We start from the raw sequence: 12,005 nt of genomic DNA on the forward strand, positions 1-12,005 counted from the left end.
GATCTTTTGTTGGGAAAAAAACATGTTTTTATTCAAAGTTCACATGCAAGTCAACACATCAACACATTGAAGCCACGTTAGGATGAACAACCACAACAAGACAAACAAACGTTCACGGAGGGAGGGGGCCGCCGCTGGGTTGGGTGCTGGTGCTGATCATCAAAATGAAATGACAAACGTAAGACAAGTTTTCCGACTCATTACGTCCTTTGCTGACCCCGCCCCTTTACCGCCACTACACTGCTAGTTGCTATGCTAATGAACACAACACAACATCACGACTACAATCGTTTCTTTTTCAACCATAAATTAAATTTTTTTGTTATGACGCTAACAGATGTTTTGTGATTGTCACGTTGACCCCTATGGAACTAAAAGAAACCTGAAAACATTTGTGTTGTCAAATAACCGCAAAAGGGAAATTAAAAAAATGTGTTAGCTTGCCGAGCTAAAGGCGCTAATGGCCTGAGGGTAAAGTGTCTGTGTGTGTTTGCGCGTGTTTCTGCATTTGTCTTTGTGTGTGTGTGCACACACACTGGTGGATATGTTTGTGTGTCTGTTTTTGTGTCTTTGTGCGGTCAGTTAGCCTCATTAATACACATGACCAAGCTAACCAAAATAAAGTGAGTTAATACTTGTTTTGGTCGTCAGCTAGCGGTTAGCTCAGACACGTGAAGCCTTCGTCACTTGTGGCCAGTTGGCCTTGTTAGCTCAAACATGCTAACTCAAATAAAGGCGGAGAAGAATTGTTATTTCAGCCAGCTGGAAGTTCCCGCTTCGATCGTGTCCAGTGTGATTCAAAAAGATTTTTTTTATTCGGAATGGGGGGGGGGGGGTACTTACAAAATGTTTGTCATTCACCACCTTTCGCATGCTAGCATATTAGCCTGCTTAGGTTTGCCTTTTGCCCTCAGTCACATTCACTTTGCTTTCTTGACATCACACATTTTACAATTTCTACAACTCGAGTGAAGAAAAAAAAAGGTAAATACTTTTAAGGTGTGTTAAAAACATACACTACAGTAATCCCTCGCTGTAACACGGTTCATCTTCCACGGCTTTGCTGGTTCTGGCTTTTTTTGGGGCGAGGGGGCTGCATTTTTATTTATTTTTACATCGCGTTATGTTCTGCATTTAAATACTCTGGCCTGAAAAAAGGTTTAATCTTTGGTTTCATTCAAAGGTGACTACTTCACAGATTTCACTTATCACGGGTTCTTCTTGGAACGTAACCTCCGTGGGATAAACAGGGATTACTGTACTAAACAATATATATCTCAGAGTCGTCTGTGCCAGTGGTTCTCAAACTGGGATCCCTAAACCCAGATCTCCACATTACAGTTGGCTGGCCAGCTTTAATGTGGAGATCTGCAAAATAATTGGCTGTCCAGGCATAACAGAAAAGGAGGCTGGGGTGGTTGGTGTGTGTTCCCATTTTTATCGGGAGTAAAGGTTTCCAGAATAAAAGGTTTAATGCTAGGACCTTTTTTTTTTTAATCCAACGGTTAAAATACGACTTTCTCTCTTGCCAAACCGTGACTTTGTTTTTGGAAAAAGAACATTTGCGTCATTTGACTTTTTTTTTTTTTAATCTCAACAAAATACAACAAAAAATTATGAGGGGTCCCTGGACTCAAAAAGTTTGAGAACACTTGGTTGAAACATTCGAAGAAAACAAGGCAGCAGATGCTTCTTTTAGCAGCCTTGGAAACAAAGGAAGGCTGATACTTTCTTCCCATCGCAGCCTTCAACATTAAGGAAAAAGACTAATACTTCCTGTAGTGGCCTTCAAAATAAGAGAGGTTGACACTTCCTGTAGCAACCTCCAAAATAACTAAGGAAGTCTAACACATCCTTTCTGTAGCAGCATTCAAAATAAATGAAAAAACCTGACTTTGAAGAAGGCAGACACTTTTTGTTGCGGCCTTCGCGGTAAAGGAAGCAGGCCCACACTTCAAAATAAAAGTCCGGCTGCACGTAAATGCGTATTCTAATCATAAACTAAACTGGCCGGAACTAAAAGTTGCCGTGTGCGCTTGCTGAAAGGTCAACATAGAAAAGACGGTTACGGCGGTTGTCATGCCAACTGAAATCCAACGAAGAACCACACGACGACTACTATGACATCACGAGAATCGGAAATGAGTCATCATCAATGTTAATATGATCATCATTATAAGAACTTGTTGTAATCAAGAGTCGTTCATTTGGTCGTCCACGTTTCCGAAGCTCAAAAATCAGAGCGCCGGATGCGCCAACATTCCTCAAAGTTGTTCAAGGTGGGGTGAGTAAAGGAAGAAGAAATAAGGCTGCCTACGCTCCTCGTCTTCTTCGACATTTGTCCCAGATCCCAATCCAGGCGCTTCGTCCCCAAAAGAAATAAGAACCAAAAAAAAAGGGAGATGGGAGAAGGGGGAGGAGGAAAGGGAGGCTATACCATCCGAGAGTTAGTGTCTGCAGAAAAATGTCCCAGGTTGTGTTTGTGTCGTCGGCCACGGTTGTTCTTTGGACATTTCCTGAAGGGACACACACAAAAAGATGTATATGCAGACACAAATATATACACACATAGAAGCATACACCAGTAGAAGCATACACGAACACACATGCATATGCACACACACAAACGCATTGAGACAAACAGACACACAAAAACAAAGGTGCACACAGTAAAGCATACGCACGCACACACACACACACACACGAGCGCGCAGAGCCTGTTTGTTAGGAGGTGTACGAGCGAGGGCGGTAGCGGGCAGCGTACCTGGTGATGCACATGACGACAGCCACGATGATGGCGATCTGAACGGCGCCGATGACTGATGCGATCAGGATGTAATGCAGCTTCTGGCCACTGGGGACCACGTAGAGCACGTTGAAGTCCTGAAGCTCGTTGCAGCGGACGCCTTTGTAGCCCGAATCGCACCTGCACACGCACAGGTTGATGCGTGTCACATATTTTAGACCAAGATAGTCCCACTGGAAATCGGTTTTAAGTTTCAATATCAAAAATCACCACTAGATGGCAGACATGTCTTAGTTGCGCCTACACTAGGTCTACTACACCCGCACGCACATTTTGGTGGCAAGACAGTTTGAACGGATTTTGACGTTACTGAAACTGACATTGTATTTTGCTAATTGGCCATAGTTTTTCAGATATTCCATATTTTTGTTTTTTTTTAAGTGATAATAATACGCAAGTTATGACATTGGTGTTTTCTTTCTGCTTGAACGCTTATGAAGTTGTATGTGTCTTTTCAAGCATCTGCTTTTACTTTGGATAATTATGGTCAACATTTTTGCCAATTTGCCAACAGATGTGACAGAGCAAACCAATGACTGAATAATAGTTCATTTTTATTTGTGCGTTTTCTGCACCGCAGTCCCCGATTAGCGCCATCACCTGCAGATGGGCATGTTGCGGTGGATTTCACAGCGTCCGTGAAGACAGAACCCAGAGTGCGAGTCGCCGCAGCTGTCAGGCATTCCGGCGTAGAATCCGTCTCCGTGCTCCAGTCCTTTGGTTTCTGAGCAATCAAACAAAAACTTGTGATCACAGGAAGTGATGTCAAGGCGACTCTGCGTTTGAGCGGCCTTACCCAGGACGTTTACTTTGAAAGTGCTGCCGTCATCCTTCCTGGCCACTTTGTCTTTGTCGGCTGGCGACCGAGAAAAAGACCAAAATAGACACTGGGTTCAGTTCAGGGGGTGGCCATACGAGGGCAGCAGAGTGTAAAAGAGGTGCAAAACAAATGAGTTTAAAAAAAGAAAAGAACAATAAGAAGATAAGATAAGAAAACCTTTATTAATCTCGCAATGGAGAAATTCCCAATTCACAGCAGCAAAGTTATGAAAGGAAGAAGTGGAACAACAAAATATAGGAGCTGCTGGAAAGGCAGCCACTCTCGCGGCGCCATTTTGAAGTCAAAATAACAAAAATAACACAACACAACACATAGGACACAGACAGTCGATAATGGCATGTTTGACATTTGTCAATGGCGAAAAAGTTTTTTTTCTATGGTAGGGTGGGCATATCCCCTAATATTCGTGGAAGACCTTGCCAGTACGTCCACCATCCATTTTCTAACCCGCTTTTCCTCATAAAGCTCGTGGGCATGCCAGAGCCTATCCCAACTGTCTTCAGCAAGTAGGCGGGGTCTCCCTGAATTGGTTGCCAGCCAATCACAGGGCACACATAGACAAACAACCATCCGCACTCACACTCACACCTTGGAACAATTTAGAGTGTTCCATTAATCGCCACGCTTGTTTTTGGAAAGTAGGAGGAAACCGGAATACTCGGAGAAAACCCATGCAGGCACCGGGAGAATATGCAAATTCCACACAGGAACCCTGCACCTCTGCAATGTGACCACCAGGCTGCCACTGCCGATCTTCTAAATGTTAGCAATCTGCCCGGCTCTCCCAAAAAAAAAAAAAATAGGAATTTTGAAAATAAATGAAGAAATATATCAGTTAGTTAAAGACTGTATATATGTTGAGCAAAAAAAATATATAGTCGAATCCGCGTGTGTTCTGAAGCGCAAATATGCAGGAGTCCACTGTTCCTTAATTGCTCTATTTCTATTTTATCACTGCATTCAAACTCAAATTTTGTCTCGCAAGGCAAAGCAAAAAATTGAGCGACCATGTGCAACTCGCAAAACTCATCCGTTGGAATAACTCACAAGTCAAGCTACCACTCAAACTCTTCCACAAAACTGCCTGATACAAAATGTTGACTTTACTCAATTTGATTTTGTCAAGTGGTTGCACAAATTAAAATCATTTAGATCCAGATACATTTTTAAGTAGACTATACACCTGCTGTTTAAAAAAAAATCCAAAATCAGATTGTGTGCAGCAACATGACAAAATCAAATATAGTCAATTCAACACCCCTTTTTTTTTCAGCGTCTTTACCATTTTGCCAAATTGGAATGCCGTCGACATGATAGTGTTGGCCCACCTCGACATCTGCCAAGGTGTTCCACGTCAATCTGTTCCTGCTTCATGCAGGACGCCTCTCGGACCAAACACGGACTGTTGTATGAGTTGCCGTCCGTGGCGCAGACCGGATTCTCGTTGTGGCCGCTGCAGTCGATGTTGCAGATGCACCTGAAGCCACAAGAGGGGGGAACATGGGCGCACCCTGGTCATGGTCTTGGCTTCGTTTGATGGTTTTTGTCCTGCCTCACGGTTTATGGAACTACTTGTGAACCCTTCACTCATTTTTTTTTGTCAGGATGGTTTTCTCCACCTTTTTCTTGAATAACTCTGGTTGTGTCGGGCGCCTACTTATCAGGTGCCAAGTCTCACAAGGTTCTCAAGTCTTATGGCCTTGCCAGACCTCACGTTCTTAGTCAGGATTCGTGATCTCGTTTGGTCACGCAGTCTCTGTCGCGGTCTTTATAATCTTGGTCAAGCGTCCTGACTTTTGTGTGGATCTTTGTGCTCACCATGTGTCCTCGGCGTCTTCGTCACATTCGGCTCCGTATTTGCAAGTGCTGCACTTGCTGTTCTTGATCACATCGGAAGAAGAACCTTCTTCTTCTTCATCATCTGGGTGGGAAAAAAAAACAACAACAAAGAAGAATTTGGAAAACTGATCACACGGCTGGAGGTGCCTGACAGTTGACAACAAGTAATACAAAAATAAAATGGAGAAAAGTCAAAGAACGAGAAAAAGGAGGAGGAAAGAAGTGCTAAAAGAGCCTCTGGTGACACCATGCAAATCCAGGATGTTTTGGGATTTTTAATTTTTTTTGCTGATATGTTTTCATATCTTACTGCATTCTATTTTGGTTTTCATTTTTTCCTGTGTTGCTTGAAAAAAATATTACACTGTACAAAAGAAGATTAAGAACACACCATCTGGATCTCCAGAACCTGAGCCAGGATCTGTGAAGAAAAAGAATAAATTGAACAATTAACTTCTTCTGTTTACGAAAGAGTTGAATTTTTGTGAATGCGATAGGTGGCGCAAAGTCAAGCTTGACCGTCAGAACAAGGTCCGTTGGCCACCCTGGTGATGATCCGCTGCTGCTTGCAGGACGCTTGGCGTCGGAAACACTCGTTTTGGTACGTGTCCCCGTTGGAGCCGCACACCGGAACGTACTTCTTGTGGCACTGAACCATCACCAAAACAACAACAAAAACGACAGAAAAACACAACGTCGGCAGCGTCCAAGACAGCAGTAGGTTAAAAAAAAAAGTCCAACCCTGTAGTCTAATTTCTCCTCATTTGCAATTGTCGCTATGATTAATAATAATAATAATAATTACGATGATGTCTCAAATTACATTTATAGTTTGTTTTATTTATTTGGAATGAATTTGGTTACAATTATCCAAATGTTAAATTAATTTAGTCAAAACATTACAAATGTATTCATCATTTATTTAATGAGAGAGCTTAATATAAACTTCAATAAAAGCAATGTAAAACTAAATTCTTTTCTCATGAAATAATTCATTGCAACTAACTTGTGGTACAAATAATGAATTCAGAATGATCTTAATGTTTATTTGTTTCACGAGTAAATTGCCGAAGCAGTTATTTCATGTGAGATATGAACATAAATTTGTTTTTAAATAATCAAAAGCAAAATAAGCTAAATATTTTTCATCATTCAATTTTTTACATTTTATTCATAATCCAAGAATTAACCAATTATTACATGATGTAAAACATTCAATGTAAAAGATTTTTTTTTAAAAAACATTTCACGCAATCAACCAATTTCACGGGTGAATACAAAATCTATCAATTTTCGAATGCAACAAATGTGACAGGACTGTCGCTACCACACGTCAACCGTCAATCACGTCGCAGCTTCCAATCATCCACCGATGGACGGATTAACCGATGGTGTTGCGATTGGTCACCGCATACCTGGAACTGACAAACACACTTGAGCTGCGAGTGGTCGTCTCTGCACACGCCTCCGAATCGGCACGTGGTCTGGTCGCACGCCAGCAGGTCGCTCTTCTTCTCCAACGCGCCTGAACATTGACAAAACACAAAACCAGCATGTTTGCTCCTCTCGTTTGTTTTTGTCATTTGCAAATTTGTTTTTGGAGAAACGACCGCTTATTTTAAGGTTTTTTTTTCCCCCTCTGACATGAACAGTGCCATCACCACACAGCCTCCAAGTGACATCTGTACAGCCAAGATGGTGGCTGTCGTCTTCGTTCCCATGGGGACGTGTTTACGAGCCATCCTAAAAGTGCCAATCGGCGCGGCACGACGGGAAAATCCTCCCAACCACACACGGGTCAGTTTTGTGCGCTCAAGAAACAAGAAAAATTGAATATTGATCTCCAGCGCAGTCATCAAGTGGATCTACCGTGTTAATGACCTGATGTATGACAATCGATTTGCGACCAGTCACAAGCTGACTCATCAGTGTTGCCAGAGCAACATTCGACCAGCATTTGCCATGTGTCTGTGCATCTATTTTGTATCGTGTTTAGAATTGCCTCTTGCCTTGACGTTTGGATTTTAGTCTGTTTTACTGCCACTTCTCCTCCCAAAACAACTGATTGGTCTGGTTGGCAGTCAATGTCAGCTATCATCGAGAAATCAATAAATGGACTTGTCACCAGCCAATGAGAGGGCACATACTCCCTTACAATTGATTGGTCCCCAGTCCAAGTCAGCAAACAAATTAACGAACAATAGACTGGTCACGAGTCAAAGTCAGGGTACAAATAGAGGAACAAGTTAGTATCAAGGTATCGGTCTTCAGACAGTTGACTGGTGGCTAGTCAATGTGAGGACACATATTGACCAGCATTGGACCAGTCGCCTGCCAATCACAAAGCACATCAAATTCCACATGGGAATTTGAGACTCAAACTTGGACGCTGACAATTGCGAGGCAGACTTTGCCGCCACTCGCACACCATGCTGCCATCTGGTCACATTCAGTTCACTCCTTGAGTTGTTGCTTTTCAAACTCAAATAAGTCAGCGTTGCAATTGTTAAAATTTTGCATTTGCCGTTGGCTGAATTTCTCGCCATCGGCGGATTTTCTCGCCAACGGAAAGTGATTTTGCATGGAATGTTTTGCATGTACTGTTTGATATTTGTTGATTTTTTTTAAAAAAAGAGATGAATTGATTGTGGGGGCGGGGGTTCGGTCACACAACGCGCGTGCACGCGTCCAGGAGAGTGAAGGAGGCTGCAGGTTGCACGCACGCGGACGCGCGTCACCGTGAGATGAAACCAGCCTTCATCCTCCTCCGTGTCCCAAAGATGAATTATGAATATGAACCGAATAAGTGACGTAGGCTCATCTTACCTCCACACGTTTTTCCTTGACACTCCCCGCCGCCCTGAGGATGGTAGGACGCGCGCACCTCGGGCACGCCGAGCAGCAGCAACAGCAGAGACAACGTGCGCGCGCGCACCAGGCGGCCGAGTATCCTGCCGGCGGGAAACCTTCCCGCGCCCGTTGCCATCGTGGAGGAGGAAGGAAAAAAGGAAGAAGGACGGAGGAGCAAGATGACGACAGGGCGTTCACGAAGCAGGGAGCATCGTTACCTCCGCGCGTCCTCTTCCTCGGCGTACGTGCGCGTGCGTACTGGTGTACGTAGTTCCTGCGGGAGGCACCGCCTACTTCCGTTACGTAGGGCGCGTGCGCCGAGGGAGACGGAGACGATGAATAGGAAGCGGCACAACAAAGAGAAAGGGAGCCAGTGCGGCAAAGAGCACAAGGGGGGCAGTAGGTCTTCCTCGCAGTCGATTGGTTCACGGTTCCAATCTAGCCTCGGAACTTCCTGAGTGGAGTTAGCATCATAGCATGCTTGCTGCACTCAACATAAAATGTCCAAATGCTTGTTTGTCTAGAGGTGACCAGTCCGACGTTTGTCTATTATGTACCCTGACAGTGACGGGCAACCTCTCCCCATTCTCATGTGGAATGTCAGCCCGGGTCCATTGTTTGTCCATACGTTTTTGTGACATCCACAGCTGACCAATTTGATTGGTGTCTATGTAACTTTGGCGTTGACTAGCGACCAGTCCATTGTTTGTCCATACGTGTCCCGACGTTGACTGACAATCAATCGTTATTAGGTCTATATATGTCTGATTGGCGACCAATCCACGTTTTAAATCTGCACATTCTCTGACATTCAACCTGGCAATGCTTCAGTCGAATGTTGAAGGAATTCATGATGTTGGTGAGTTTGGGGCTAAATTGCACTGAGGTTTCATTTTGGCGGCTAATCTTCATCCGCCTCACTGGCCACTTGGAAGATTGAAAGAAATCTCCGATTATTTGAAGTGCCATCTGTCTGCGTGCATCCCACTGTTCTTTTTGCTGGCTCGGCACCCAGCAGGACAATTGCACATTCGCACAACACCAGCACATGCTTGTCACAAGGTTACATCAGGATTGTCACATGGTGATGACATACTTGTCACATGTTATAAGATGCTTATTACATGTTATAACATGGTGAAAGTTAAATCTTTGACATGGTTGTCTTGTGGTTTGTCATATTGCTAAAACATTTTGTCACATGGTTACAACATGATTGTCACATGCTTAAAACATGTGTGTTACATGTTATGTACATGTTTATAACAGGGTTGTTAAATGTTTGTCCTGTTGTTAATCGAAAGGATTTAACATGCTTATCACATGCTCAAAAAGTTATATCACATGATCATGACATGCTTGTCAGATGGTTCTTGCATTCTTGTTCCATGTATAACTTGTACATACGTGTAAAATGTTTGTCACATGGTTGTCCTGTGATTTATCATAGAGGTTTACCATGCTTATCACATGGTTAAAACAGTTTGAATATCACATGGTTACAGTGTGGTTGTCCCACGGCTTGATTGCCGTGGAGTCCCTAATTGGCCATACCATCTGCAACTGCGTGAGCTCCTCTGCCACCCCGCAGAGCCGCAGAGGGATAATCCCCTCCGTCCCGCAGGGGGTGCAGACGGGGGGTCCGACATCGCTCTCTGATAAGCGACTGGTCGCCGGGGAAACCAACTTTTTCTCCTTGCGTTCTGGTTCCAATGCACAGCCTGATCATAGTGGCTCATGCATCTCATTAACATAAGGGACTTTTCATGTGCAAGTTGATTTTTTGGTGGGGGAGGGGGGCAATCAGATTTCATCTTCTATGTGTTGCCATGTCAATGTAATCTGCACAGGGCCTTCAGAATCCAGGCTGCTGGACCATGGCACAGTCACACTATTAGTAATGACTGAGTATGGCAGTTTCGCAAAAGATCTGCGATCCCTAGGCTCAAAGGTGCGGATCAAACCGTCGCCAATTCCTAGTGGATCGCAGTGAAGTCCGTAAGGGAGCCTCCACGCCGAATTGACGGGACTTTCCATCACTGGAGAGTTGGTGCGAAGTGGTAATGACCTTCGGGTCAGCAAAATCCCGCGGGACCGCGTCCGGCGGTATACAAATCCACCACAGTCCTGGCGTTAAGCGCCTAGCAAGGTGTCGGACCGGATCCCCAAGCCGACCATCCCCATGGGTTATGAAGGAATGCCCACCCTTCAAAATAAAACACCGGGCCCGGCGCATCCACGGTCCAACCTCGGGTGCTGCAGACCCCCTGGACCACCACCGTCGGCCACCGCGCTGCCGTGGACCCTGGCCACGGGGTCGAAGTGCGGGGGCGGGGTTGCGACCCGTCCCCCTCCCTCACGCTACATAGCCCCCAGGATGGCGATTCTCCCCCCCCCCCCCCCTTCCCCTCCCCTCTGCCCCATCAACCCATTTCCCCCCTCTCCCGATCCCCCAACCTCAAGAAGTCCGGCGGCGATGGCGCGGGGTGTCGGGGACAGGCTCAGATGAGGGCCCACGTCCCTAGCTCCACAACCACACGTCGGCGGCCGTGGCACGATGGTCGCTCCCCTTGCGAACTGGTGATGGTGCAGGGGAGAGGCAGCGACCACGGTGGCGGAGCAGGACTCTCTAGTCGCAGCGCTGCTCCCCTCAATCCGAGGAAGGGCCAATAAAAGGCGGCCTAAACACGCCCATCACCGCCATCGATCGGCTGGAGACCCGCCTCCGGCAGATTCATCCTTTATGCGGGCGAAACAAAAAAAAATGACTGAGTCACAAAACATGGGTCTCAAATTCACTCTGGGCCATTTGTGGACCAGACAATGAGATTTCCCGGCACCCCACTTGACCTCAGAATTCAGTGTCAGTGTCCTGTCGTTGCCATGGCCGGCTAGCACCTCAGACTCATGATAGCTTTCAGCGAAACTTAATTCTGAAGTGACACCAAGTGCATGGAAAAAAATTGCCATGTGTTTTTCAAAATTCGAAGTGTAGAGCATTCAAACCATGACGATATCACTCAGCCATGTGAACTTTCCACGCTCGCCCTGCATCAATCTTGTTGAAAGCAGACAAACAACCACATGTCAAACAAATTCAAGGTCGAAAGACTGTGTGCTTCCCAGGCCCAAAAAAGTCTGCCGCTGATCGGGCTGGTGCTACCTTTTACCTTTTAGGATCAAGAAGCTCCTCACCTGTAGAGGGAGCACACCAAACAAAAATTGCTTTTATTATAAATGAGAAGTTCATGTCATAAAAGGATAACAGAAATTAGCTCCTACTTAAGCTGCCGAACGGGTCACATGATGGGAAAAGGAGAAGGGTCACTGTTCGCAAAAGCACAACGAGACGTCGTTATTGGATGAGAAAAAAAGAACGGCTTTTCGGAACAAGATCAGAATAATCAGGTTGAGAAAGCCCGGCAGGGCGGACAGACTGCAGACTACAATAAAGACCACAAAGAGGATTTGCTTCCAATCCACTTAAGGAGAATCTTTCTTCCTTTAGCAGCTTTTTATTGTTCCCATGGACACAGGAGCCGCCGCATAACTCGTGATGTTGAAATGATTTGGGCTGACGTGACTTCGAGCGCCCTCAAGAGCCGGAACATTCCGATAGCATTCCCAGAAGATATCCACTCCCGCTGAACATTCTTGTTATGAGAACGT

At 45.2% G+C, this 12,005-nt stretch overlaps 2 protein-coding genes across 2 annotated transcripts in view; one reads left to right on the plus strand and one right to left on the minus strand.

Moving 5' to 3' along the window:
* LOC147194661 (tomoregulin-1-like) lies at positions 1 to 9,240 on the minus strand. Its single transcript, XM_086129300.1, has 10 exons — positions 8,313 to 9,240; positions 6,902 to 7,011; positions 6,006 to 6,135; positions 5,878 to 5,907; positions 5,466 to 5,568; positions 4,976 to 5,124; positions 3,603 to 3,662; positions 3,407 to 3,530; positions 2,765 to 2,926; positions 1 to 2,516 (listed from the first exon to the last, which is right to left on the minus strand). The coding sequence occupies exons 1-10, from the start codon at positions 8,470 to 8,472 to the stop codon at positions 2,432 to 2,434; spliced, it is 1,113 nt and encodes a 370-aa protein (XP_085985426.1). The 5' UTR covers positions 8,473 to 9,240; the 3' UTR covers positions 1 to 2,431.
* The window catches only part of slc39a6 (solute carrier family 39 member 6), a 17,134-nt gene continuing 11,110 nt past the window's right edge, over positions 5,982 to 12,005 (plus strand). Inside the window, exons 1-2 of the mRNA XM_086129298.1 lie at positions 5,982 to 6,087; positions 7,139 to 7,283. Coding sequence (XP_085985424.1) covers positions 6,038 to 6,087; positions 7,139 to 7,283 — 195 coding nt within the window. The 5' untranslated portion in view covers positions 5,982 to 6,037. The remainder of the gene's footprint in view (positions 6,088 to 7,138; positions 7,284 to 12,005) is intronic.

This window comes from Hippocampus guttulatus, chromosome 14, assembly GCF_054856545.1.
Source record: "Hippocampus guttulatus isolate MCC_2025c chromosome 14, RoL_Hgut_1.0, whole genome shotgun sequence".
Taxonomy (NCBI): Eukaryota; Metazoa; Chordata; class Actinopteri; order Syngnathiformes; family Syngnathidae; genus Hippocampus; species Hippocampus guttulatus.

Coding starts and splice junctions, on each gene's coding strand:
- LOC147194661 (XM_086129300.1), bottom strand. CDS start 8,472: ATGGCAACGGGCGCGGGAAGGTTTCCCGCCGGCAGGATACTCGGCCGC. Junction 6,136..6,901: donor AGTGTGTTTGTCAGTTCCAG/GTATGCGGTGAC, acceptor GTGATGGTTCAG/TGCCACAAGAAGTACGTTCC. Junction 5,569..5,877: donor AGGTTCTGGAGATCCAGATG/GTGTGTTCTTAA, acceptor TTTCCCACCCAG/ATGATGAAGAAGAAGAAGGT.